The sequence below is a fragment of the Lissotriton helveticus genome, chromosome 3_1, assembly GCF_964261635.1.
Source record: "Lissotriton helveticus chromosome 3_1, aLisHel1.1, whole genome shotgun sequence".
Lineage (NCBI taxonomy): Eukaryota > Metazoa > Chordata > Amphibia > Caudata > Salamandridae > Lissotriton > Lissotriton helveticus.
In genome coordinates, this window is record NC_136061.1 from 2,093,356,149 (window position 1) to 2,093,383,857 (window position 27,709).

Here is a 27,709-nt window from a genome sequence, read left to right on the forward strand (position 1 = left end):
ATGGATGGGTGGAAGAGTAGATGGATGAGTGTACGAATGGATAGGGTGAAAGGGTGGATGGTGAGTGAAATGATGGATGGAAGGAAACATGATGGCTAGGTTTGCAAATGGATTAATATGTTTTGATATATGGGATTACTATTCCGCAACCTCCTGTGATGTGTCTGTAAAACTTACCTTTTGCCCTGAAGTTTTGTCCTGAATTTTGACCTGCTGTCTTGAATTTTTGTCCTGAATTTTGACCCTTTATCCTGAATTTTTACACTCACCGTCCTGAATTTGCAACCATGCCAGTTGGTCACCTAGATGGGAGGTGGGCAGTCATCAAACTACATGGATTTTTTGTTCTGGCTTGACAGTGCAACTGACATCTGACCTTTTAACCTACACCCATATTATTTTACAGACCTTTGCTTCCTCACACATCTATTCGCAAGCTATTTATCGTAATGCTTACACAGCATTTTTTTTTAGGAGCCGACATATTGTCATTGCCAATGCTTGTTTGTTTAATGTTATTTCCATGATCTCGGGGAGGGTAGTACCTCTTCTATTTCCATTGTGTCGCTCCAATTTAGCGGAAGCTGTAGTCTAGTTCCTGAGCCCCTGCCGGTGGCTGCACTTCAGACATTATACAGCCGCGCGCTGAGGGGGAGACGGCGGAGCTTGTCCACCATGGCTGTCGCTCTGGTTTTGCGGAACGTCAGGACTGCTCTCTGGGGTCCAATTCTTCGTCCGAGTGCTGCGGTCCAGGCGCTCGTGCACACTGCACCTCCTCGGACACGCGCGCGAGGCTCTCGACCGAAGGCTGCGGAGAGCGAAAGTATCGACTGGGAGCTGGAAGAAGAGGCCGACGACGGTCCGGACATGCAAGAGGTGGCAAGGTATCACAGGGGCTGTTCAGGGGAGTTGTGGGCTGGTGCGGGCATAAGAATCAGGTGGTTCTATGCGGGGAAACACATGAATGTGTCCTTGTAACTGGTGCTGATGTACAGCGCTGGTAGAGTTGGCGCTATATAAAACAGAAACAAAATCAACCTGTTGTGGCCAGTCAGGTAAGTGGTAAAATGCAAGTAGTAGAATGTTGCCACTGTTGGGTGGGATGGCAGATACAGCTGTGAGGAAGGTGGTCCGCTCTAGAATGTGTGCCCTTGATTTGAGATCCACGCACTCCACCTCTGTCACAGGGCAGCGGCCAAGCTTGGGAATGGTTTTGCGTATTTGGCTTGTAGTTGCAAGCTGGCTGTCTCTGTTGATTTCCAATTCTGAGGCTTGAGTCAGGGGCGTAACACAAGCCCACGCAGCCCCCCCGGTGCGGGGTGGCCCCGAGCTGCAGGGGGCCCCCTCGGCACCGTACTCGGGTCTGAGAGCGCCATATTAGATACAGAGTGGGGGCCCCTTCATGTACCTGAAAGGGGGGCCCCCTCAACTTTCGTTACGCCAGTGGCTTGAGTCTCATTACGTAGTGTTCTTTGATCCCATTCATAGTCTCAGTTATGTTTATTTATTGATTTGTGTGTGATACGTTGTTACAGTGGTGTGCTCTGACGTGGTCAGAGGTAGTGATCGACCGCGGAGCAGGTAACAACAGGCATGAGTGTCCAGTAATATCAATAGCTTTCTTGGTCCTAGTCTTGGGCGAGTCCTTCGTGAAAATTCTTCTCGAGCTTTAGGAGGTGGCTGTCCCACGTGTCAACACTCAGCTCCTTGTGAAAGTCTGAATCGTATGAAGAAAGAAGTAGCCATTGCTATCCTTAGCATACAAGTAAGCATGCCTGATTAGAGCGAAATACTCATTTTTTAAGCTAGACGTTTATCCTAAAACAGTGGGAACGAATTCTAATTAGGTGGCAAAGCAGTCTGTGCACCATTTGTTATGGATAGTTACAATTCTGTCTTGTGATGAGAATGAATCAAAAAGTATACTATTCAAGATTCTGCTAGGTGAGCACATTGGTCACAAACTGGAGACATTGCTGTGTTGAGTGATTTTGTGGTCACCCTTTCATGGTTTGATTGTGACACTGGAAGTACAGTGGGCCTCCGGTAGTTGTTAAAGATCCTTGTGCCTTTCCATGTTCTGCAAGATCACAGACAGGAGGGAGAGCAGGCTCATTTGTAGTATTTCCAGCAGCAGCGCAGGGGTGTGGAATTTAATAAAATATCTACTTGTCCATAGGGCAGGCTGCTTAATAAATCTACTTGTCCTGTAACAAAATCCAATTGTCCTATTTGTGCCATGTAATGCGGCAACAAATTACGCAGCAATCTCATTAAATAAGAGTTCTGATATTGCCACTCTGATTATGCCAGGGTTCATACCATAGTAGTGTTTGAATACTAGCAATTCCCTTATGCTGCTATGTTTCTGAAGGTCTACATATGGAGCCTGAAGGTAGTGGTAAGCAATAGTTCCACGGTTGGAATGCCATTTTTAGTCTGTGCAAACCTACTAACGTTCATGTTTTCAGGGTTTTCACCAATTCTTCTCTAATCATTTCCCATACTGAGAACAGTTGGAAATTTACTACTGACAGTGGCAGACTTAAAACTTCTCCCAGGGTTGGGAAAAAAGTGGTTGGAGGAAAAGTGAACTTGAAAACATTCAGATTTTCACGTAAGCAAATCTACACCTGCATATTTGCTCATGCTAAAATGCAGTTCACAAATATTTTCTGGGAGTACTATTTCTTGGCCTACTTCTGTAAATTCTTGTGAATTCATGGAAACTGTACATATGCACTTAATGCAAGAATATATACCATGGGTGCACTTTTGAGACTTTCTTTAATAATTGGGCCTCTAATTAGGCCTGGCGTTAACCATGACCTTTTTGTTTCGTTTTTTATTCTGTCTCGCTCCGTCTGTCTATCAGCTGGCGTTTCTGTAAGTGACAGTATTTTACTCTTTTAGAAGAAGCATATTGGCACACAAAGTAGTTTTGTTCAGTGCCCAGAACCGCTGTGGCAATGTGTGCTGAGACCAACATTTTTTGTTTTGCTTTTGCCAATGCTTGTTAGAATGGTGAGTACCCAGCAGCTCCCACACTGTTAAGGTTTTACAAAAACCATGCCTAAACAAGTCACGCCTTGACAAAACCAAAAGGCTGACCACCAATTTCAGACCCACTAGCTTTGCCAATGCTTGTTTGTTCTTGTTTTCCATGTTCATATTTAAACTGGTTACGCTGATATTCCATTCTGAATATTTTTGGGAAATACTAACATACATCAACATGTTACTAAATGATGCTGCAAAGATACGGTACCTAAAATCTTACAGTAGTTTAGCTAAATGTTTTCTTTTCTTACCTGCATTTTTTTTGTGAACGTTTTATTTTGAAAGCAAAGAATCATCACTCTTGCTTTGGAGCTTCTGCAAATATTTGCAAATAATCAGAGAGCATTCTGGGTGCATTATACAGAGCCTCATATTATTAAACTTTGAAAATGTGTGTACACTTTTATACTGGAACCACTGTCAGTAGTGCAGGCTGAGCTTAAAACATTTACTTTTAGTGCTCACCCTAATAATAAAGGCTTTGCGTTAATTAACCATATAATACATGTTTGAACAGCATTAGCACACATATTACATATAACACACACTTTACCTTAATTGTAGAGAATGCCCTTCCCTGAGCCACAATGTGGTACTGTAAACTGGCAGCCAAAGGGTTTGTGCTGCAGGAGTTGGGCCTACTTGTCCCAAGGACAAAATGCACATTAAAACTTGTTGCCCTTGACCCCAAACAATATGTCCCGGGCGTCGGGCTATCGTAATTCCATATCCCTGCCAGCAGTATTTTTTAACACAATCCTTGGCAATTTGTCAACCTTCAGAGTGGTTCTCAGTCTCTTGTGCTGGATGCAGTGTGGCATGTGTTGTTGACTTTACTGCTGGGAATAGGCAGGAGCTGTAGTCAATGCATCCTATTGTTTCCCCCTCTCTCTTCCTTTTGCTTGATCTGTAGGGTGTTTGCTGGATTTTCTGTTCATCTCTGCAGTCAGTATGTGAAGGATTGGTCCTACCTAGCAATGGTGATATGCAAGATAAGTCCTCAGAAGGTGCCTGTTCTTTTAGCATCCAGGAGGAGACGTAGTCACAGCTTTAGCCAGAGTATAAAAATATTCTGCCAAGCCGGGAGCTCCAAGAAGGAAAAGGTGCTGATCCAAGGAAGAAGGCCTTGCTACTCTCACTTTTCTCTATGATAATCTGTGCCTTTCTCCCTTCAAGTGTTTGCTTGTGCCTGGGAACCTCTTTTATGCACGCGCTCAGTCCAGCTTGATGGCAGTGGGGTAAAATGTTGCCTTCCTCATACGAGAGTTGGTGTGAGGACGTTTTTGCTCTTGGGATAAATTGTTGCCAAAATCAGCTCCACTTTGGTGATTACTTCTTCTTAGGATATTAAGCGTGCTACTCTTATCTCCGGATACATGGGAGACCTAACTTTCACTAGCAAGAGCTGTTGTCCTCTCAGGCGCAGCAGAAGCCAGCACTGACTTTTTCCCAAGGCATGTGAAGTGAAAGTGATTGGTCCCCTTAACATACACCCTGATCAGTGGGAAGATAGTCTTTAACGGTAGCACACACTCATTGGAGCCAAACTGTCCCTTATATGCGGGCCTTTGTTTTAACACCACAGTGGCCTACGGGCAAACTGACAATATTTTACAGTGAGTGATTTCATCATCACAATTTGATACCGTTTTTGGAGGACTTCATTTTAAAGTTGCAATGGCGGTTGAGTTACAGTAAGTTCTTCAGCCGATTCCCACAGAGGGCTGTCATTACTACTTGAGTGTGATTGTTCTTTAGAAGTAAGTACCCATCTGTCAAATGCAACTGGGGTATTCCATACTCTCTGGTATTCCTCACTCTCTAGTATTTCTCTAGCCAAACAATGCCAGATGACACTGACTTTCCAAATCCAACTTTGTCAATTATCTCCCATCAATGTATGCCAAGAGGATGTCTGCAAATTGCATATCTCTACCCTGATATCTCAGTCCATGCCCAATTGTTTCAAATGAAACAGATCCTAATTAAATAAGACCACATGTCCAAGGTGACAATAACGGGCCACTCCCCCTTCTGGACTTTGTTGAGGAGCCTCAAGTCCAAGCACAGTCTAACAGCCCTATAGTTTGAGATTTTTTAGAGGACTGCAATTGGTGTTATTGAGGGAATAGAACCTTTGACTTTCAGTAATCCCCACTGGCTCCATCTTTTCTAGCACAGACTCAACTTTGGCTCGACATTAGAACTGCATTCGACAACGTAGCAGAGCTATTATTTATGGCAGCAACATGGAGGTTTTCCTCTGTAAGCCATCCTGTTCTATTGAAGTTGCAATGGTATTTCTTGAAGATTTGTTTTGATTGACATAAGCACATTCTCGGTGCACACTGAATCATTTCAAAGACCATTTCAGTAGCCAATATTGTAGCATTAACTTGGATGTATCCATAGTGCACTTGGGAAACGTCCCTCTCAACAGCAGAAGTGCAGCACCTCCGTATGGAAAAAAATGTGCTTGTTTTGTGAAACTGCCCTCATGACACTGACAGACTAGTCAGTGTCAATGAGCATAGTTTTTTTTTTAGTTTTTTTTTTTTTTTAGGTTTTTATTGAAGAAGACAAGAGAATTTACATAAATCGGGTGTCATACACAGAATAAAATTCAACGATAGGTGAGCGAGTATACCAAGGCATAGAAATCAATTCACAGAAGTATGTAGCTGTATCAACGATATATACATTAAGGAGGAGAAACGATCACCAATCTGACAAAACAGCCTGCAAAGTTCGCCCACCCATGATTCAGGATAGTGAAGACCAAATTAGACACTCAACTAAGTAAGAAAATCGATACAGGATAAGCGACCCATCTCTTGTGAAAGAAGAGAGAAAAAGAAGGCCATAGAACTAAACAAAGGTAAAATATCAAACCCCCACCCCATTCCCCCCACCCTGCACCCCTGCAATGGCTACGGCCCATCCCCACTAGCAGTGTGCCTGTCGCCCCGGAACTAGACCTAAAAGTAGGAAAAAGGAGTGGAGGAGGGAATATCAAACCGGCCCCCGGTCTCCCTTACCCCCCGCCAGCAGCAACCCACCCCACACATCTCCAGAATAATAGAATGCAACGAGTAAAATCCAACGGGGGGAAGCTTGTAAGAACCACCCCACTCCCGCGCCATTATGAGATACAAATCCCGTGTCAAAAGAAGTCATTTTTCAAACCCATCCAGTAAAAGTAATAGTCAACCCTGGCCGCTACGATTCTTCATGCGAGCCCTGTCCACTCGAACCGCCATCTCAATAGCAGAATCAAAATATAGAAAAAGTTCAGTCAGTACGGAAGGATTGAAACCAGGATAGCGGTACACGAAATCCAAAAGTCAAACGGAGTTCACTGCCCACCAGACATAGGTCGCCAGAGCGTGTTTGAACCATCTGGGAGAAAAAGGGCGAGGTATCAGTCAAACAGTCACTGGAGAACTCACTGTGAAATATAAGATTGTCCATATCCATCTTGGGCGGTATCGGCGTAGGGCAGGATGCACCTTTGATAGTCCCGGGCTCGCATGCTGCCGTTCGGGAGACGAAGAAGACAAAGTCTGACTGCAGCGCGGGGCCCTCTATAACAGTCGGAGCTTGCTCCGCGGGTAAAGCAGCTTGTTCCAGAACCAACAAAGGGTCGGAGTCCGGTCTCTGGCAGATGATATTAACCGCTACGACCATCCTCTGGACGATGGCGGTGACTTGTGAATGGAGCTCCCCAATGGCGGCCATTACAGTATGCAGCGACGGTATACATTCCACCTGCTCCATCGCCCCTCACGTAGCGACCGAGCAGGTCTCTGAACCCCGGAGGTCGACTACTCCGGGGCACCAGGCACAGGCAAAGCCGATGACAACTGTGGGCACTCTCAAAAGCGCGATCTCAACACCGTCGCCGCCAGCGAGGAACCAAGCCCATCGACCCCGGGAGCTCAACGGGGCCTCCGGGCAGCGGATCCCCGACCACAGCAAACGATGCGTCACGCCGCCATAGCTGCGAGATAAAACTGCCACCGATCCACCATCCAAAACGGACAAGAAACACTCCACTTCGGGAGACCGGACGCCACCCAAGTCCCGCGGCCGATGTTATTCAACTCCAACCCGGCTGGGTTAGAAATCGAGTCCCCGGCTTCAACTCTGGGTTAGGCCGAGAATGGAACACAGCGTATCTTCGTTATTCAAGCAGCTAGAAATTCCGGGATTGCTCCTTTAGAGTCAGGAACACTTCAGCTGCACGGGAGTCCGGCGAGAACTCAGGATAATCGTCAGGATTTGTGAGCAACTGGCGGAGGTCGGCGGAGCCGGGAGCTTAATATCGTCAAGGAGCATAGTTGTCTTGAGATGTGACTGGCGGTTTTTAGTGTCTGTTTCTGCACTAGTAGCACAAGATCCTCTTCAATTCCATTCTTTGAGCACCTAGAAATGCTTTGATTTACCACCGCTCCTCACTTCTCGTTCTCTGGCATCCCATGCTCTGGTTATATTAGTGCTGTTTTATGGTTAATCACAGACTGATACCCATATGGTGGACCATTCCTCAAGTGTATATATTGTCGATGATGAAGCATGTCACACACTTCGGAGTGTGAGTGAGGGCAATTTTCCCAAAACACTTGTATTTCTTTCTGTCTTGTGGTGTTATACTTTTTTTGAGTCTCTCCTCCCCTCTTTGTGTGTATAAACGTGATTTAGGGGGTTCGGGGGTGGTAGAGTTGTTGATACGGTTGACCCTCTCCCCTTACTTGTGGTTAGTTATATATATAGTCATTCCCATTTCTTTGTCCAGACTTATTCTTTACTCCGGTCACCAACCAGTCAACAGCATCCAAAGTCAGGACATTTTCCATCTGCATTTCCTAGGCATTCAGGAGCTTATAAAGCCTCTCTGTCGAAGACCATTGTGGAATACAAAATATTTAAGCTTTGGTATTCTGAAGTACCTCAAGTTTGCAAATGACCACCCATTGGTATTAAAAGATTACTTCAGCATTTGGGCTGAACAGGGTTTGAGATGCAAGCGTGGATGCAGGCCTGGTCACGTTTTGATAGGACTACAGGAGTAGGCTTGTAACAGTGGTTTGAGTGCAGGTGATGCTGTGGTCAGCTGCAGACCTGGATTATGGGACTCACGGTGGGTAGTTATCAGGGGTGTGGAATTTAATAAAACTATCTACTTGTCCTGGGGCAGGTTTCTTCATATATCTACTTGTCTTGTTACAAATTCCACTTGTCCCTTTTGTGCCATATAATGTGGCAACAAATTATAGTGGCAATATCATTAAATAAGAGATCTGATACATCCTTTCTGATTATGGCAGTGCTCATACCATATTAGGGTTTAAATACTAGCAATTCCCTTATTTTGCCATGTTTACGCAGAGCTACATACTGGGGTTGAAGATAGTGGTAAGCAATAGTTCCAGGCTTGGAATGCTGTTTGAGTATGTGCAACCTACTAACTTGCATGTTTAAAGGGTTTTCACCAACTCTTCTCTAATCTTTTGCCATACTGAGAGAGGTTGGACATTTACTCCTGACAAGGGCAGATGTAAAACTTCTTCCAGGGCAGGTAAACATGTGGTTAGAGGGAAAGGGAACTTGCAAATACTCCCCAGATGTTCGTATTAGGAAATCTACCCATACATATTTGCATATGCTAAAATGCAGTTCACAATATTTTCTAGGAGTACTAATTCTTTGTCTACTTCTGTAAATTCTTGTAAATTCAGGAAAGCCGTAATGTGCACTTAATTCAAAGACATATACCATGGGTGCACATTTGAGACTTTCTTTAATAATTGGACCCCTAATTAGGTCTGACGTTAACCATGACCTTTTGTGGTCATTACAATTCTGCCTGTCTGTCTCTTTCTGCCTTATTGGCTTGCTTCACTGTGAGTGACAATATTCTGCTCTTTCACAAGGAGCATATCTGCACATAAAGGAGTTTTGTTCAGTGCCACGAACTACTGTGGCAGTGTGTGCTGTTTGAGACCAATAACAATTTTTGCTTTTGCCAAAAGGCTGACCACCAATTTTAGACCTGCTGGATTTACTAATGCTTCTTTGGTTTTGTTTCGCATAATCTTATTGAAACTGGTTGCGCTGATTTTCCAAAGTGAGTATTTTGGGGAAAGACTAGCTTACATCAACACATTTTACTAAATGATGCTGCAATGAAATGGTGCCTAAAATTTACAATAGTTTAGCTAAATGTTTTCTTACTTACATTTTTTGTGAACATTTTATTTTGAAATCAAAGAATCCTCAATCATGCTTTCAAGCTTCTGCAAATATTTGCATCTTATCAGAGAGCATTTTGGGAGCATTATACATAGCCTCATATTGCTAAACATTAAAAACGTGTGTACACATTTTTATACTGGAACCACTGTCAGTAGTGCAGTCTGAGCTTACAACATTTAGAGTTAGGGATTAGCAAGAGGATGCAGAATCAACACGTTTTAATTGTAATCTAATTTACTTGGTAGCAATCAAGGACGTTCTTGGCTAAAAGAACAGCGTTCATGCACTGAAGACCTGAATAGTCCCCACCCACTAATTGCCATTCAGTGCTACCACCTTTGCTGTGAATCTACAACTTTTTAAATGTTCTCCTCTTACGCCCTTCGTATCACTTAGTACAACTTAAGTAACTCATGTGGGGCATGAAAATGGGTGTGATGTTTGTAATTTACAAGACTTTTATTTATTGCTTCTAGTATTCTAAATCCTGTTCTTAACTTAATTGTCCCACCTCACAACTGTATTTGAACTAGTATTGCAGAGGTTCTGATTTGGAACAACTCCAAACTTCTGCAGGCCCCTGGGTGTGTGTGTGCCAGACTCTGGTGCGAACCAAGACTCCTGTCCTGGCAGGCTCTGTTGTAAAGAGACTCCAAAAAGCCTCTGGAGTTAGCAAGATCCTAAGGAGGTTCTGTTTTGTTTCAGGGTGCAGGGTGACCATGGGGCATTGGCTCCTCAGAGGTGCAGCTCAGTGGGAAATCTAGAATAGGCATTTTTAGGATCAGAATTTATGCACCTCTTTTGTTGTATTTTTGATATTTAGGCTGTTGAAGCGACAAAAGCGGGCAATTCTGTTCCAGAAAATGAAGCGTGAGATGGAGCCTCGTGTGCCAACTGAAAGAACTCTCACCTGGGAGGCCATTGAGCAGATCAGGTAAGAGATGTTAAGGCCTATCAAACGTGGGTGGTTTTGAAGTGTCCATCTACTCTGAACACTTGTCACACTACCAACTGTCAGTAGGCATTCTTGAAGAGTATTTAAACCAGTGGTTCTTTAACCTTTTGACATCTGGGGACCCCCACTTATTCATTGTTGGAACCTGGGGACCCCCAATCAGTCATATTGGAATCGGGGGACTCCTACTGAGTAATTACAGAAAGCAAGCACGCTAAGCCATTTGTTTGTAATTGAGAACTGTGATGCAAACGAAGATTTAAAGACGAGCAAAACAAATCAGAACACTTTACTTATGGAGGTGCAAATGACAAATATTTACAGAAACTCTATTTCTAAACATTGTTGTTTTTACACTATATAGTTTTATCAGTAAAACCGCATGTCAGAGGGAAATTTCGTGGCCATTTCATTGTAAAATCTGCTGATTCCAAATGACAGTGTACTACCACTTCATTTTTTAACTTTGTATTTTTTTAAGTGATAGGATTTTAAACATGATTGAAGAAACATGCCTACCACTGCCCTGATTAGTTATTCAACTAAGTGGCAAGTTGGGGGTCCTGTATATCCTATATGTGGCCAGATTGGTATTGTACATATAACAAAAGTTTAGTCTATTAAATCAGACAAAAGATTGTTTTTGTACAGCTGACATACTTTATTTGCATATTTGAAGGTGTTCTCATGTGTGATAATGAAGAAAATGGTGGCTCAATTATTTAAAATATTTGCTAGGAGCACATCATTTGAAACCAGTTTATAGTCAAGAATATTACAATGAGGTCATTTTAATGATTTTTTTTTTGTAGGCCTGGTTTGTCACTTTATAGTTTTTTTTTTTGTGGACATTTTTATTGAAAATACAAACACATTGAACAAACATATCAAAAATATAAACGACTTCCGACTTCAAAATATACAATTAAAAAAATATCAAATACGCAGCACAAAAACAATTAAATGCAAAATTATACCAAAACAATTGAAATACAGCAACAAATCACACAAAATATAAATCACATAAAGCAATTACCACAATATATCCAGATGAAGAAAAGAGACTGAGTTCCAGTATTTGAAGTGAGAGTTACACCGGCCTGTGACACAGTACGACACACCAGGTGTCTGTGGTGCATCACTCCTGCGTGCGTAAACATGAGTAGGGAGGAATACAGGACCAGGTGAGTGACATAGGCAGCTAGTATGCTGGTCATTCAATGGCTTGAGAGGCCGTCGGGGAAGTAGCAGCCTGCGAAGCAAGTAATGTTCGCTGCCAGTGCGTGCGATAAAAACACCAGATGTCTCGGGGTCTGGAGGTTGGGGGCTGAAGCGTAGCGAATATTTCAGATTGGATGCTACAATATGCCAGGCTACGAAGCCAGGCAGATTTAGTTGGTCGAGCCCTTGCCCCCATAAGGCAGCAATCTCCCGTTTGGCCAAAAGTAACGCTATCGCCGCAAAGCGACTATAACAAAGTTTAATGCGAGTAACCAATCCTAACAGACCTATTTCAGGGGTGGGTACCAGAGAGTGTCTATAATTTGCGCCAGCGTTGCAAAGACCTCCTACCAGTAAGCTAAAATTGGAGGGCAAGCCCAGGACATATGTGCAAAAACAGCATCCAAAACATTACACTTAGGGCAATTTGTGGGTGTAGTGGGGTCAAACTTTGCCCGTTGGCTAGGGGTTACGTAAAGTCTATGGACAAACTTAAAATGAAGCAATTTAGGCCTATGGTTGGAAGACACTCTATGGGTTTGCTCGAGACAGAAGGCTCTCTCCTTGTCTGTCAGCGAATGTCCAAGATCGCCCCCACACCTCTGTCGAGTCCTCCCCGTGCCTTCCCACCCGGAGCTTCAAACACGCCTTATACAGTTTTGTGACCAGGTGCGATCCAGTTTTGTCCGCAATGAGCAGGGTAAGCGGGGGAAAGTCTTCGTATGGTGCGGGGAAGGCAGAGAAAGTGGCCGGAAGGGTCCTCTGAAGCCGGGCAACGTTTAAGGAGTCTACGCCAGTCAGTCCGTGGAGTTGAAATGAAATGAAATGAAAATGATTTTTGTAGAGCGCACATAGTTGCCCTGAGGCGTCCAAGCGCTAAGACTGTGAGTGTTAACTGGGGGGGACATAGAAATGGGGAGAGCTTTATTTATTAAATAGGAACGTTATTAGTTGTTTCCGAAAAGATGTCAGTTCCGGATTGGACCTTAGATGAAGAGGGAGAGCGTTCCATAACTTAGCAACATTGAAGGAGAAGGAACGACCCCCAGCTCTGGTTCTTCTGACCGTGGGCACTACAGCCAAGAAAGCATTGGCTGAGCGTAATTGTCTTCTGGGATGGTATGGGGTGATTAGAGGGATGTTAATTGCTGGACCCGTCTCCCAGAAAGCCTGATGGGCAATGCATAGGGACTTAAAACTAATTCTGTCCTTAACGGGAAGCCAGTGCAGTTTCTTCAGGCCAGGTTTGGCAGACATCCTGCTTGGGATTTGCAGTAGCGTGCGCGCAGCGCAATTTTGAATTATCTGCAATTTTCGCAGGGTAAAGTCCGGAGCTCCTAAATAGAGGGCATTTCCAAAATCCAAACGTGATTGGATTAAACCTTGTATCACCATTTGTCTGGCTATAAAAGGTAGAAGGGGAAGAATTTTCTTGAGAGTTCTGAGTAAGCCGAAGCAGGTCGCGGCTAGCCTAGTGGCCTGGTTGAGGAAAAGTCAGCCCATAACACACCTGATGCCCAGGCTGCTGGCGCAGGACGCCTCTTAGTTCCCATCTTGAACAATTACCGAATAAAGAGACGGGCGCTGGAAGCAGAAATACAAGAATAGAGTTTTATTGCTCATGAGGAGAGCCTGTCATTTCGAACACTCGCATAGTGTCTTCAGGAGGTGCTCTAACAAGTTTCTCTGAGGCTTCGTCTTTTATACACAGGTTTATGGCACACAGACATCCTTCATTACAATCAAGACATTGTGGAGTATGAAGATATTCCAACACGTGGCTACAGTAGGGGCCCTTATCCTCCATACAATAGGAGGGGGCTGTCACGCAGCTGAGTGTTCTGCTGATTCCTTTAGAATGTGTGCGCCTGATCGAATCTCAGGGGGTGGGGAGGTCATGATCAATAGTGGCTCCTATCAAGAGAGGCGAGTGCATACAGTAGTGGGCAATAAACTGTATCCTCAGGCTAAGGGATGACCAGCGGTTCGTGCAAACAATCGGGCTCATAGGAAGGGGTCATCAAAGGAGAGATTTTCGTGAAAGGAAGGATCGGTGTGGACAATCGAGCGTAGAGGAAGGGTTTATCAAAAGAGGGGTATTCATGGAAGGAAAGGAGGTGTTGGTCAGGCGCGGGGTGTGATTCCCAGTGACAGTCATGCAGAAGGAGAAGGGTTCATGACTTGTGCATGTGAGAGTGGGGGCGGTCGGGGTGCATGGGGGATGCTTGCAGGGTCAGGGAAGGGCGCTGATGATTGATCGCGAACAGGGAGACCATGGCACCTAAAATGGCTGTTGTATATATGTGTGCATGGGTCTATGCTGGCGGGATAACACAGTCAGTGTTTTGCAATATCCATTCTGCTTACGACAAGAGGTACAGTGAACACAAATGAACGCCGCTTATGTGTATATACATTGCCAATTTCAACATGGTAGTCAAATGTCAGGGGCTTATCAAGCCAGATACCCAGACTCTTGATGGCGATTTTAGGTACAGGAGGCGAGCCTAAATTGGAGGGCCAAATCGAGCTGATTGATGCTGGGGCTGTCCTACCCAGTAGCATGAGCTCTGTCTTGTCCCCATTGAGTTTGAGACAAGACAGTCATCCAGCTTTTTACCTCCTCCAGGCAACCTACCAGGTCCACTTTGGTGGAATAGTCATTTTCCTGTGCCAGCGAGACCACCAGCTGAGTGTCGTCCGCATAGGTAACGATCTTAATACCATACGGTCGGAAGATCTCAGCCAGCGGTCTCATATAGACGTTAAATAACGTCGGGCTCAGGGACGAGCCCTGTGGGACTCCACAGCCAAGGGGTCTACTGGAGGAAATACTATTTCCTTCATATACCTGGAAGGTTCTGCCACTGAGAAATGACTTGAGCCATTCCAGCACCCTACCTGATATTCCAGTGTCATGTAGACGCTGCAGTAAGATTTTGTGATTTACAGTGTCAAAAGCAGCGCTTAGATCGAGGAGGATGACTGCCACCGATCCTCCTCGATCCAAGATTTTCCTGGTTTCCTCCATGACTGCCAACATGGCGGTCTCTGTTCCATGTTTGGGGCGAAAGCCCGTCTGCGACGGGGCAAGCAGGTGATTGCTCTCAAGGAAGTTTGTTATGAGGCCGTTTATATATTTTTCGACAATTTTGCTAGCCCACGGGAGCAGGGAAATGGGGCGGTAGTTGCCTAAGTTGTTAATATCCATATTGGCTTTCTTTGCAAGTGCCCGCACCATAGCCTGTTTCCACGCAGGTGGTACCGTGCTAGTGGCAATTGAGGTGTTCAGTACTTCTAGCAGGGTGGAAAGAATGGTCCGGGTAACGGTGACCAATATGCGTGGGGGGGCAGGGTCACTAGGGGATCCCGATTTCACTTGCGTCATTAGAGTAGCAAGTGATTCTGATTGTAATAGGGGAAACTCATCTAGCGAGGGTGATTGACTACACATAGTGCTCTGTACAGAAGTCGTCGGGGTATTCATTGGGCAATTTAAATCACTGTCCGAAGAGAAGGATGAATAAATGAGATCAATTTTATGAAAAAAGAGATCTGCTAAATCGTCACAGCGAGCTTGTGAATTGTTGCTAATTGACAGGGATTGAGGGAGTTTGGTGAGGGTTTTTACAATCTGATAGATCTCTTTTGAGTTGGAGTTGGATTCCGTGATTTTTTGTGTATAATACACAGCTTGTGCATTCTATCTCTTTTTTTATCATTTCTGATAGAACTCGGCGTACCCCAGGTGCCATTTTCTTTCTAATCTCTTGCACTGGCATTTTTTCTCCCGGAGCTCCGTCGAGTACCAGGGAGCAGTGGGTCTGGATCTTTTTAATATGGTTTTTTGATAGGCAATATTAAGTGATAGTGTTATCCAGTTGTTAAATTTGGCATATGCTATTAGGGGGTCTTGAGTAGTTGAGGGCTTTGTGGTTTCTAACTTATTTACCCACTGGTCTAGTGAAAGTCTAGACCAGTTCTGTGCTTCCCGTAGTCCTGGTGTAAGTACTGGAGTGTTATGAGTTTCCCACCTAAAAGGGACTAACCAATGGTCCGTCCATGGGAGGGCCATCGGAGTTTCAACCACCAAATTAGGGCAGTTGCTAAACACCGGGTCTTACAGATGGCCTTTAGCATGTGTGGGTGATAGGACACGCTGGTCCATCTGCAACGTGGAAAGATCTGCAATTAGCTTTTGCGCCACGGAGTTAGTTGTATCATCAAGGTGAGTGTTTAGGTCGCCTAGGAACGTAAAGTTGGAAGGGGAAGAGGCCAGATCCGCAACACCCGAGGGCAAAGATGTATAAAACTGTTTTGCAGGCCCTGGTGGGCGGTAAATTAGTGCCCCTGAAAAACTCATGTTTGGAGAGAACTCTAGGCAAAAAGACATGCTTTCGCAGTCTGGAAAAGGATTCGGGGAACATCGACAGGTATAGTGAGCTCTAAATATAATAGCCAGGCCACGCCCTATCCCATGAGGGCGATCCAATCTAGCTATTTGGTAGTCCTGCGGCAAGGCTTGCACTATATCAGGGTCTGAGTGCGGGGTGAGCCACGTTTCAGTTAAAAAGACTGCATCTGGTTGAAGGTCGTCGAGCAATATAGATATTTCTGTCTGATGCTTAGGAAGGTATCTGCAGTTAAGGAGAAACATTTTATAGGTCTGTTGGCTCTTGGCCAGGGGTAGAGGTTTGAGTTGGGCGTTACATTGTTGGCACAGAGTAGGCAGGTTTAAGGGATGACAAAGATGACGACATGACTTCCTAACCTGTGTTCTCAACCTATGCAGCTCCACCGCGCTATATGTATTGTGATGCACTGTAAGGGGAGCAGGGGTTGTGGCCCCTGGCCCCGTCCGGTCGCGGGTGGGCGCAGACGGGCTTGCCTTTGGCGCACCCGCTGCGCCGGCGGAAAGTAGTAGCCATGTTATACAAAGTAGGGGAGGGAGGGGCGGGAGTCAGGCAGCAGCTAGAGCGCTACCCCTTCTTACCCCCAAGATGGCGTCCGCCCCTCTCTCTCACCAGCCTCGAGTTGGCTGTGCAGGGAATGGAGGTCGGGAATGGCGCAAATGAGGTAGGGCCAAAGAATAAAGTGCACAGTGCAATTTTAAGTAGTCTTCATGTCAGCTAGTTTTCATGCTCGGCTATCTGGGAACAGGGATCCAGAGGTGTCCAGCCACAGTTTAGAGAGAGTGGCCAAGACCCCCCCCATCCCCCTGTCAGTGGTGAGAAGTAAGAACGGATTGTGAGCCAGCGGGAGGGCGGGAGAGTAAAGAGGGCCAGCTCCAAATAACAGATTAAGTTTGCGCCAAGCCCAACATGTGGTAGCCAGAGGTAGAATGTCTTGCATATCAAGGTGAATTCCCTTTGGGAGCAGAGACGGAAGAGGAGTTGGAGCGGCTAATTCCTTATATGTTTTGGTATAGGGAATACAGGCATCCGGGTGGAACCAATGATGTGCAAATTGAGCCTGCGCTACCAATAAATGCAGTTGATGGTCTGGAACCGCAAACCCCTGCGCATACGAAAGTGTAAGAGTGTCCCATGCGACCCTAGGTCTACGACCAGCCCATATCAGCCGGATGAGGAGGCCACGTAACTGAGCAAAAAAAGCATTGGTGAGAGGAATGGGTATGGTCTGAAAAAAACAGAGAAAACAGGGCAATAGCTTCTTTATAAGTGTGATACGGCCCACCATGGATAGGGGTAGTTGTATCCATCGCTCCACTTCCGTAGTGAGGTGTTCTATAGCCGGCCCATAGTTGAGTTGTATAACCTGGCCTTTGTCTCTATGGAGATGCACCCCAAGATATTTCGTAGTCTCCCGGGCTGCCTATAAGGGATGCTCCGACCCGTCTGTCGCCGTCGGATCCGTAATGGGAAATAGCACTGATTTTCCCCAGTTAATCTTGAGTCCAAACACAGAGCCAAATCGGTCAATCTCATCGATTAAGGGCTGTAAGTTAGTTTGGGGATGGTGGATGAAAAGCAAAACTTCATCTGCGTATAGAGACACTAAGAGCGGTCCAGCAGGGAATTGCAGGCTGCAAAACAAGTGCTTTTCTTGAAGGTGGCGGACCAGGGGGTCCATTGCTATGATAAATAAGAGCTGGGACAAGGGACAACCGTCACGTGTGCCACGTGTAATGGAAATGGGATGGGACAAGGAGCCATTACCCCGGACGCGGCCAGTCGGAGAAGAATACAGCAGAGCAATCAGAGCGATAAAGTAAAAAGGTAGGCCAAGTTTACGCAAAGACGCCATAAGGAAGGGACTCTCAAGGGAATGTAGGGCCTTCTCTGTGTCTAGTAATGCAACTGCCGCAGGTGTAGTGGGTTCAATGCGGTTGATAACCGAGAATATCGTGCAGAGATTTAGTCCAGTGGAGCAATGCGGTATAAATCCGGACTGTACTGGGGACAAAATTTGATCCATGAACAAGGAAAGGCGCGTGGAAAGCGTTTTAGAAAGGATATTATTATCGCAATTGGGGAGGGAAATGGGCCAGTAGGACGAGCAATGCGTGGCTTGAGTAGAAGGAAGATGGCCGCCTTGCGCATTGTGGGGGGAAAGACTCCTGATTTCAGTGCCTCACCAAACACCTCCAGGAGTTGGGGCGCCAGGCTGTCCTTGTAGGCTTTACAAAGGGCTTCAGAGAGTCCATCAAGGTGCGGCGCTTTTGAGCCGGAGAGTGCATCTATGGCAAGCGAGCTTTCCTCAACCGTAAAGGGGTCTGCTAAAAAATCAGCATGGCATTTAGTGAGACATACCATAGCCACTTCCTCCAGATAGAACAGGTGCTGTATAAACATGTAGGGAAGCGTAGTGGAGTAAAGGGACCGATAGTAGGCCACCAGCTCTGCCACAATGTCCGCGTCAGAAGTGGTAGACATACTGCCCGCACGCTCAATGGACGTGATATGGCCAGTTCCCTTCAGGGGGGGGGGCGAGCCAGCGTCTTGCCAGGGCGTTTGCCCTCGCCGTAGTGCCGCGTCAGATGGTATTTACCAAGCAGGTAGGCCTCCCTGTCAGTGTGATCATTGAAGTCCAGCAAGAGGGCATTGCACTTAGCCTCTACATGCGGATCTAGTGAAGATTCGTCCAGGAACGTCAATTCGGCATCTATTGTATCCAGGCTATCACACACGGCCCGCAAAACCCTGGCCTGTTTGGAAATGGTAACTCCCCGAATAAATGCCTTAAAGGTGTTGAGTGGAGTGGAGTATTGGGCCACCGACCCAGTATTGAGAGCAAAGTACTCCATAATGGCTTCCTGGACCTCTGAGCGTAAGACCTCAACCAGCAGGGCCGAGGCTGGAAAAGACCATCTCCATTCCCACCCAGCCGAATGTGGAATGTTCAGGTGCAAAAGTACAGGGGAATGGTCTGATAAGGTACGGGGCTGTACGTCCATATCCTCCACCTTTCGACATCCTGCAGCAGTAGCAAAGACCTAGTCAATACGAGTTTGTATTGAGTGGGATGCTGAGTAGAAAGTGTAGCCGCGGGCCAATGGTTGATGCCTACGCCAGACGTTGCGGAGATCCAAAGAATGGATCAGGTCATTAAATACCGCAATGGAGCGAACCTGAGGGTTTGAGGAGTCTAGAGCATGATTGAGCCAGAGGTTGAAGTCCCCACCTAAAAAGAGGATGTCGCAATCGTGGCGGTTCAACAGGGTATGCAGATTACCAAAAAAGACAGGATCATCAGTATTCGGGGCGTAGATATTAAGGAGGAGGACCGTTTGGCCCAGGAGTGTTCCCTTTGTTAGTAAATACCGTCCTTGCGGATCTTCCGCATTATCCTGGAGTGTAAAAGGGAGAGAGCTGGGAATTAAAGTGCAGACCCCCCCGGGAATATGTACTGTAGCTGGCGAACAACCTGTTGGATCCCCAAGAGGAAGCAAAGGGAGGGGAACCGTGGGGAGGGAGGTGGGTCTCTTGTAAAAAGACTATCTTTGCCTTTTGCCGTATTTAGGCTAAATGATGAGTAGGTGTGCGTCTGTTTGATCAATACTCGTACAGAATTTGCAGCACTTAGTGGCATTTACAGAGGAAGCCCAGCATGCAGTGATGGCAGCAATAGGGAGAGTGCCATACCTAAACTGTAGGAACAGAGTGCGGGCGCTTACTGTTTTAATGTAATCCAAGAACCTTAGGTACAGCTTTATGCATTAAACATTTAGTCAGCGTTCCTCTACAGCTAGCTTGTTCAATCTGAGAGAGCATGCCTTCTCCCAATATCTCTGTTTAACCATTGGATCAGCATTTATCTGGATCGTCCCAAAACCCTGTTAATCCTAGCTCAGTCTGTGAACTTCTCAGATTCTTTAGCCCTTTAGTCTTCTGCACTACGTGCTTGCACGGCATACCATCACTAAGGCCAGACATGCAGCTGTATCTTTGCAATTCGCTAGTGGTCCATATACGGACTCAATATAGCAGCGTTCGTAAAGCTGTAAGATCAGAGACAGGATGTATTCAAAGGTCCAATGTTAGGGACAACAGGGGTGTCCCTTTCCCTACCCCGGTGATACCTCTGAGGAAATTATTCTCCTTTACACCCAAAGTGTTCAGATTGCACTTTCCCCAGAGTTCTCATACAGGCCTACTCCCCATTACCTGAATTGTGTAGATGTCAACCACAGGATTGACTGGGAACCACTGTGCCTTTTTAGCTATTCTTATAATTGCTCCCGTTATGTGGCTTGTGAACTTTTGGTTATCTGAGGGAGCCATTATCCTGATTCTGCCAATCTAACACCTAAGAAATTGATCTCAACAACCCTTTCCAATATCTCGTCGTTCAATGTGACCACGCCATTCTGCCGTCTTATTTTTTTTTTTTTTGTGTGTGTATACCATCCGCTGTCGCAGTGGAGCATCCTTATGATGTTTCCTATCAATGTATTCTCCATGCCAATGCCTTTCCGAGGGTAAAAGAGTTTGGCATAACTCGTGTAGAAATGCCACTTACAGAATATGGAGATTTCTATACTCGGGGAGCACCGCTGTGAATTCCCCAGCGACTGCCATAAACCATGGGTATACCAATAGAACAACAGCCCTCTGTAATTTGAGGGCTGAATGGGATAGATTGGAGGGAGAGGTTTTGACACTTGGCCTCTGGGGGCCTGATCATTGCCCCACTAAAGATTCAAATCTACATTCCATGGCAACAGGCCTACAATTTAGAGGAGTAATTGCAAACACAACAGTGATGGACAGAATGTGGATCAATGTCACACATTCACCCCAGTTCAAAGATCTGGGCCCAAATCCATCGTTTTTCCACTCCACACCACCCTGGGTTAGACAATGGCGATATGCAAATCAGCGCTGACCCTGTGCCCCATGGGAACAGTCCAGTCCGAACTACAAAAGCCATGTCCTTCCCAGAACGGAAACAAGCATCCGAGGACCGGCCCGGTTTCAAGGTAACACCTCTCATCAGCCCGGCTAGCTTGATTCCAGTGGTGTGGAGTGCCTGGGACTCACGTCTGAGCATCCCCAGTACACTTAGAGCGGTAATTGCAAACACAACAGTGATGGACAGAATGTGGATCAATGTCACACATTCACCCCAGTTCAAAGATCTGGGCCCAAATCCATCGTTTTTCCACTCCACACCACCCTGGGTTAGACAATGGCGATATGCAAATCAGCGCTGACCCTGTGCCCCATGGGAACAGTCCAGTCCGAACTACAAAAGCCATGTCCTTCCCAGAACGGAAACAAGCATCCGAGAACGATGGATTTGGGCCCAGATCTTTGGACTGGGGTGAATGTGTGACATTGATCCACATTCTGTCCATCATTGTTGTTTTTGCAATTACCGCTCTAAGTGTACTGGGGATGCTCAGACGTGAGTCCCAGGCACTACACACCACTGGAGTCAAGCTAGCCGGGCTGACGAGAGGTGTTACCTCGAAACCGGGCCGGTCCTCGGATGCTTGATTCCGTTCTGGGAAGGACATGGCTTTTGTAGTTCGGACTGGACTGTTCCCATGGGGCACAGGGTCAGCGCTGATTTGCATATCTCCATTGTCTAATCCAGGGTGGTGTGTGGTGCAAAAAAACGATGGATTTGGGCCCAGATCTTTGGACTGGGGTGAATGTGTGACATTGATCCACATTCTGTCCATCATTGTTGTTTTTGCAATTACCGCTCTAAGTGTACTGGGGATGCTCAGACGTGAGTCCCAGGCACTACACACCACTGGAGTCAAGCTAGCCGGGCTGACGAGAGGTGTTACCTCGAAACCGGGCCGGTCCTCGGATGCTTGATTCCGTTCTGGGAAGGACATGGCTTTTGTAGTTCGGACTGGACTGTTCCCATGGGGCACAGGGTCAGCGCTGATTTGCATATCGCCATTGTCTAACCCAGGGTGGTGTGTGGTGCAAAAAAACGATGGATTTGGGCCCAGATCTTTGGACTGGGGTGAATGTGTGACATTGATCCACATTCTGTCCATCATTGTTGTTTTTGCAATTACCGCTCTAAGTGTACTGGGGATGCTCAGACGTGAGTCCCAGGCACTACACACCACTGGAGTCAAGCTAGCCGGGCTGACGAGAGGTGTTACCTCGAAACCGGGCCGGTCCTCGGATGCTTGATTCCGTTCTGGGAAGGACATGGCTTTTGTAGTTCGGACTGGACTGTTCCCATGGGGCACAGGGTCAGTGCTGATTTGCATATCGCCATTGTCTAACCCAGGGTGGTGTGTGGTGCAAAAAAACGATGGATTTGGGCCCAGATCTTTGGACTGGGGTGAATGTGTGACATTGATCCACATTCTGTCCATCATTGTTGTTTTTGCAATTACTACAATTTAGAGGAGACATCTATAGTTCAAGGGCAAACCCCTTAAACCACCCCTAACTTCAGACACACAACAGTATAACCACTGGTGACATCCTTCAGCCAAGGGTGAGAAACCTGTGAAAGGAGAACCCGCACTGCGTCGTGCATATTGTCAGAGTACTGTTGTGGGGAAGCAGCCTTTACAATGAGGTTTTTACCTCGTTGTGCCTTTTCCACACATCTTTTAGCACGCATATTTTTACAGTGAATATGCATTTACAACGCACGCCAATACCACCCATTTAAGGTAAATTGTGGGTGTGGGGGTCTCCCCCCACAAATACATTGTTTTCAAAATTAAAAACAATACATGGTATTGGCATGCGTTGTAAATGCATATTCACGGTAAAAACATACGTGGCAAAGGCATGCAAAGTAATTACCTGCGTTGTACCATCCTACAACCCTGTTGTGCACATAGAGGTTTACTGCCCTCGAAGGGGACCACTTGTCCTTTCTGAATAGTGTCTGGCCTGGGCCGAGGACCTACTGAAAGTGTGGCGACCTGACGTGTGCACTCCAAGGGCCCATCCGTGGGCCTCCTGTTCTCCCGGCGATCTCGGGGACATCACAGATCTCCTGCGTGGGACCTACACCATCTACTTGTGACATCTGAGAGTGGTGCCCTCTCAAGTGCCCACATTGGCTACTGCATCCCAATGGGTAGCGCGTTATGAATGTGGTTCTAAGACTTGTGCCTGTAGACCGGACTGTCTATTGCGGAGCCGCAGAACTCTTGCCCGCATCTAAGGCATGTGGTTCCTATACTGCAGGGACCCTGAGACTCATAAGTGTCTAGTTGGTGGTGAGAGGATTCACTGGTTGTGGGATCACGCGTGGCCCGTTTCATAGATCAGGTCGTATCTCTCTTGTGCGTCATGCCGACTGCATGCTCATTGCTTCACTATTGAATTACAAAAAAAAATCACAAAAATAATAATTTAAAGTACAACACTTGAAATGCACCTTTAATCTACATATACTACCTTCTTTATGCATATACATACCTTCCGTGTACTTGTGTATCTAGATATTTACTTTTCTTTCAAATCAGCATATCCAATTCACTCCCTATTTCTCACCGTATACCGCTCTCAATATATACTCTACCTCAACTCTGACTCATCTCAAACCTTATCCTTCTACTCTTTCCAATGCAATACCCTATTTATTTCTCACCCTATACCTCAATCAATATATCCTCTACATCCACTCTCATTCATCCCAAACCCCATACCACTACTATGATCCCCAAAATAACCCTTTCTCGACTCTTCCCCACTCTACGCCTACTTGCATCATCTCATACCTCTTTACTATTCAGATCTCACAAACAAACCTTTTCAAACCCTTCCCTCTGACTGTTTCCCCTCCACCTCCCTTTTACTCATCCAAGGCCGCCTCCTACTGCTATGAGTGCCAAAAAACCCTCTAAATCCTTACCTCTTCTATCCGTCCTCTATCCTTTCAATCCAAATAACAGATTAACATATCCACCACTCAAATTACTTTCATATTTCACTGTTCTAATCCTTTATGGGTTCCAGAGTAGCGTGCTACTCCCTGAAAAAGCTCTTCAACACCTTATCAGGGGTGGCAAGCGCTATATAAATGTAAACCTTTTTCCATCATCTATCCCTCCACTTTCCTTCTCAATCCAAATAACTGACTAACATATGCACCACTTAAATTACTTTCATATTACTCTATACTAATTCACTTCTAATACTTTGAATTCCGGAATAGCATAATACTCATAGAAAAAGCGCTTTGATGCTTTGTCCGGGTAGTAAGCTCTCTATTAATGTAATTACAATACAATACATTGGTTGTTACTGCAGCGAACTCGGCTGAGTTTCCCGAACAACTCTTTATGGGTAGTTCTTGTATTCTAAATCTTGTTCTTGTTAAAAAAAACTCTTCTTGGGTTCTGTTTAATAATAATTCCTTCTTTATTCGGATGCAAAAGCATCCATAAAAGATACCGTCATACAGTCCCACAATAAAACAAAATGCATGTCTTTAAACAACCACCGTTACACACGGGTTAAAACATCACCCTCTTTTAAAAACAATACAAATCATTACAATTCTAAAATTCTAGGGCTATTCTCACCATCATGCTAGGATTGGCTTCATGGGTGTAGTCTATTCAGAGATTTGTCCAACCTAGAGAGCCTAGATCTATAGGCTCCCCGCAAAAAGCTTATCACTGTGCAGAGGGTATAAATGTTTGGTAGCAGCTGCAGGTGCATAAGTGCCACTTTAGCTTGCCTGAACTTCAGGCTCTTTACCAGGGGTCTAAAGAATCTTTTCCTTCGCAATGAGAACAAGTTGCAGAGTAAAACAAAGTAGAGTGTGGCCTGTGGGGATCTAAGATCGCACCCACATGGAACCCTTTGGGTTAGGGCAAAAAAACTGCCGGGTATGCAAAAAGATGGTGGAGTTGGTTGAATCTAAAACTCTTGATTAAAAATCTATTGTGAGCACTGGTTAATGCTAAAAGGAATGGTTCCATGCCCAACACAGATTTTAACATTATATAAGCCCTCATTGTGGATTTCTTAAGCTCATTGTTTTCACGCTGCACATTGGAAAAGTTGTGGAATAGATCTTTCATGATGTTGGTATCCCTAGTGCTTAAAGTGTCCTGTGCAGAGAAAATGTCTGGCCTTCCCATTGCCTGACAAGACTCCTAAACTTAGCGTAGCCAAGGGATTTTATTTTCATGTTCCAAGGCTAAACAGTGTGATAGGATCAAATGAGTTCATAGATGGGTGAATGTTTGAATAAATGAGTACACTGATGGAAGGCTGAATTGCTGAGTGCCTGAATGGATTAAATGGTTAGATTCATGCACATTACATCAATCCTGAAGGCTAAGGTTTCAGACAGCAGTAGTAATAAACTTATAAGTGCATTTTCTCATTTATTCATACATGCTCATCCATCCAACCATTGACATATGACATTCACCAGCTCGCCAATCTACGAAAACAAACTTGCTAATCACTCAATCACTTTAATGTAAAAAATAGCCAGGCCTATTGACTGAGCCAGTCTTTGTTAATTTAACATTTGCTGATGAGGAATTGAATGTGACAGTGCCATATGACATATGGATAGGGGGAACCATACAATCTGGTTTATCATTTTGAGATTTACTAATTTATCTTTCTTTTCCATGTTGGATCTAGGCACTTAAACCAGGAATTTCCAGAAGAGTGGTCAATCCCCCATTTGGCCGAAGGGTTTAATGTGGACACTGATGTGATCAGAAGAATTTTGAGAAGCAAGTTTTCTCCTCCGTTGACTGTAAAATTGAAGCAAGATGAAAAGGTTGCCATGAAAACTAAAAGCAGAATGATTTCTCAAGCCTCTTCAAAAGTTGCAAAAACTTTCAATATTGCATCTGAAAATCCTCCGCTGGTAGAAATACAACCTGGAATGGAGAAGCTGCAGAGGATTCCCGGCATGCATATCAGCAAGGATAACTCACGTTCAGAGGTGTTGCAACTAAAAGCCTCCACATCCATGGAAATAATGGGAACACCAACAAATTTTACACAAGAGAGATTAAGATGGACAAAGGAAAGGCTGCCTAGCATGAGCAAACCACCACACTTGGTGAATCCTGGTACTGTACCTTTAGCTCCATCATCCATTTCAACCTTCATCAGTGATTGTGAGACAAATGAACGGTCAGCTTATCATCAAGAACAAGATGAAGAGTGGGATGGGGAGCTCTTAAGTGAACAGGAACTCGAGTCTATATTAGAAAGTGGATACAAATCAAACATGAAAGTTGTGCAAAAGGGTCGAGAGTTTTTTGACAGTGATGGGAAATTTTTGTATAGAATATGACACGTTTATACACGCCAAAGAACTGTAGAAGGAATATATCATTGAAGCAACCTGATGCATAATGCATATTGGAACTTATCATCCCTCAATCATGGCATGTCTAAATGACGGTGTCAATGCAGCTGTAGCCGACATTGTTTCAGTTCATCTTTTATAATGTCCTTGTTTACTCACCCAAAGGGAAACGAAAAAACGTCAAAAAATATATATTAAAAAATGATTGGAAAAGTTATTTTGTACATCTGCATAACCATTATCTGAAAGATATTTTTACAATCTGAATATAAAAATTGCTTCAAAGTTTGCAGAATTAAGAAAATATATCAGGGGGATAAAGCACAGCCATATTAATATCCCATCACTAGTAACGGAATGTAAGTGACTCGTATTATAATGACAAATTGCTACCCTAGGGGCAATGCTGCCACAGTGTTACATTATTAGTACAATCATATAGAGAGCAGTAATGAGTATAACTGAAGTAGTAATAGCATGATATTACAGCAGCGATATCTGTAACAATACCAAAAATGCAGTGCATTAGTATGGAAGTGTCACTTCAAATCATACAAAATTGAATTCAAGAAGAATATACGGGCATGATTGGTAATGAATCCAAAAGAATATCTACTTCCGCATAAACTGGAACTTGAGCATAAAATAGTACTGCAGTTCATAAAATCGAAAAGAGGTATGTTTGGTCCGTAAAGGACATCCGCAGCTATGTTTTTTACTCTAATTTCATCATCACACCTACATGTTTGACATTGAGAGGTATCCTAACGGGAATTTGGTTTTGTTTACTCACTTAGTTTAAGTATTATCAAGTATTCATGTTGACTTACAATCTCCACTTGAATAGTACGTTTTCATTCATTATGGCCAGAGTCTACAGCGCCAGTGTGGTATACTGTCATTGTATGAGCAAAACTTTTCAAAGTCATAGCTGCAAGGCTTGTTCAACTTTGAGTTTTCTTGACTTTTTTTTTTGTGTCCACGGTGCAGCCATTTAATAGAAATATTTGAACCTGATGTTTCGTTGTCAAAAATATTATGCACTTCAAAAAATTTGTAAGAATTGTTGGAGATCCTAGTTTTTCCTAAATCCTGTGATTTTGTTTTTCTGAGAAGTAATCGATCACTTTAATAAAGTTTTGATAATAATGATTCCAACAAAGTATATCAAGCATTGGCAAAGCCAGTAGGTCTGGGTCAATTGAGGTGAACGTGTCCTTTACATGTTAGAGCGTCTTCTCCTACTATCATCTATTGCGTGCAAGAACTAAATCAGCCTTCAATCGAGTAATTATGAATAACCTATTTGTTAAAAGTTCCTGGTTGTTCATTGGAGTTTTCCAAGGTCTGTTGCATGCATGTTAATACTGGCAACCAAATTTACTTTTTTTCTTTCTGAAGGCAATGGCCGATTGGGGCAGCATTTGTGCTTGCCTACAGCTAAGGCACCTTCAAGAGGTTCTCTCCTTG

General features: G+C 44.8%; 1 protein-coding gene across 1 annotated transcript; it reads left to right on the plus strand.

Annotated features, from left to right (window-relative positions):
• Window positions 1–563: 563 nt before the first annotated feature.
• On the plus strand, window positions 564–27,401 carry NGRN (neugrin, neurite outgrowth associated). Its single transcript, XM_078683251.1, has 3 exons — window positions 564–884; window positions 10,139–10,249; window positions 25,558–27,401. Exons 1-3 carry the CDS (start codon window positions 676–678, stop codon window positions 26,222–26,224), a joined length of 987 nt encoding a protein of 328 aa, XP_078539377.1. The 5' UTR covers window positions 564–675; the 3' UTR covers window positions 26,225–27,401.
• The last annotated feature ends 308 nt before the right edge of the window (window positions 27,402–27,709 follow it).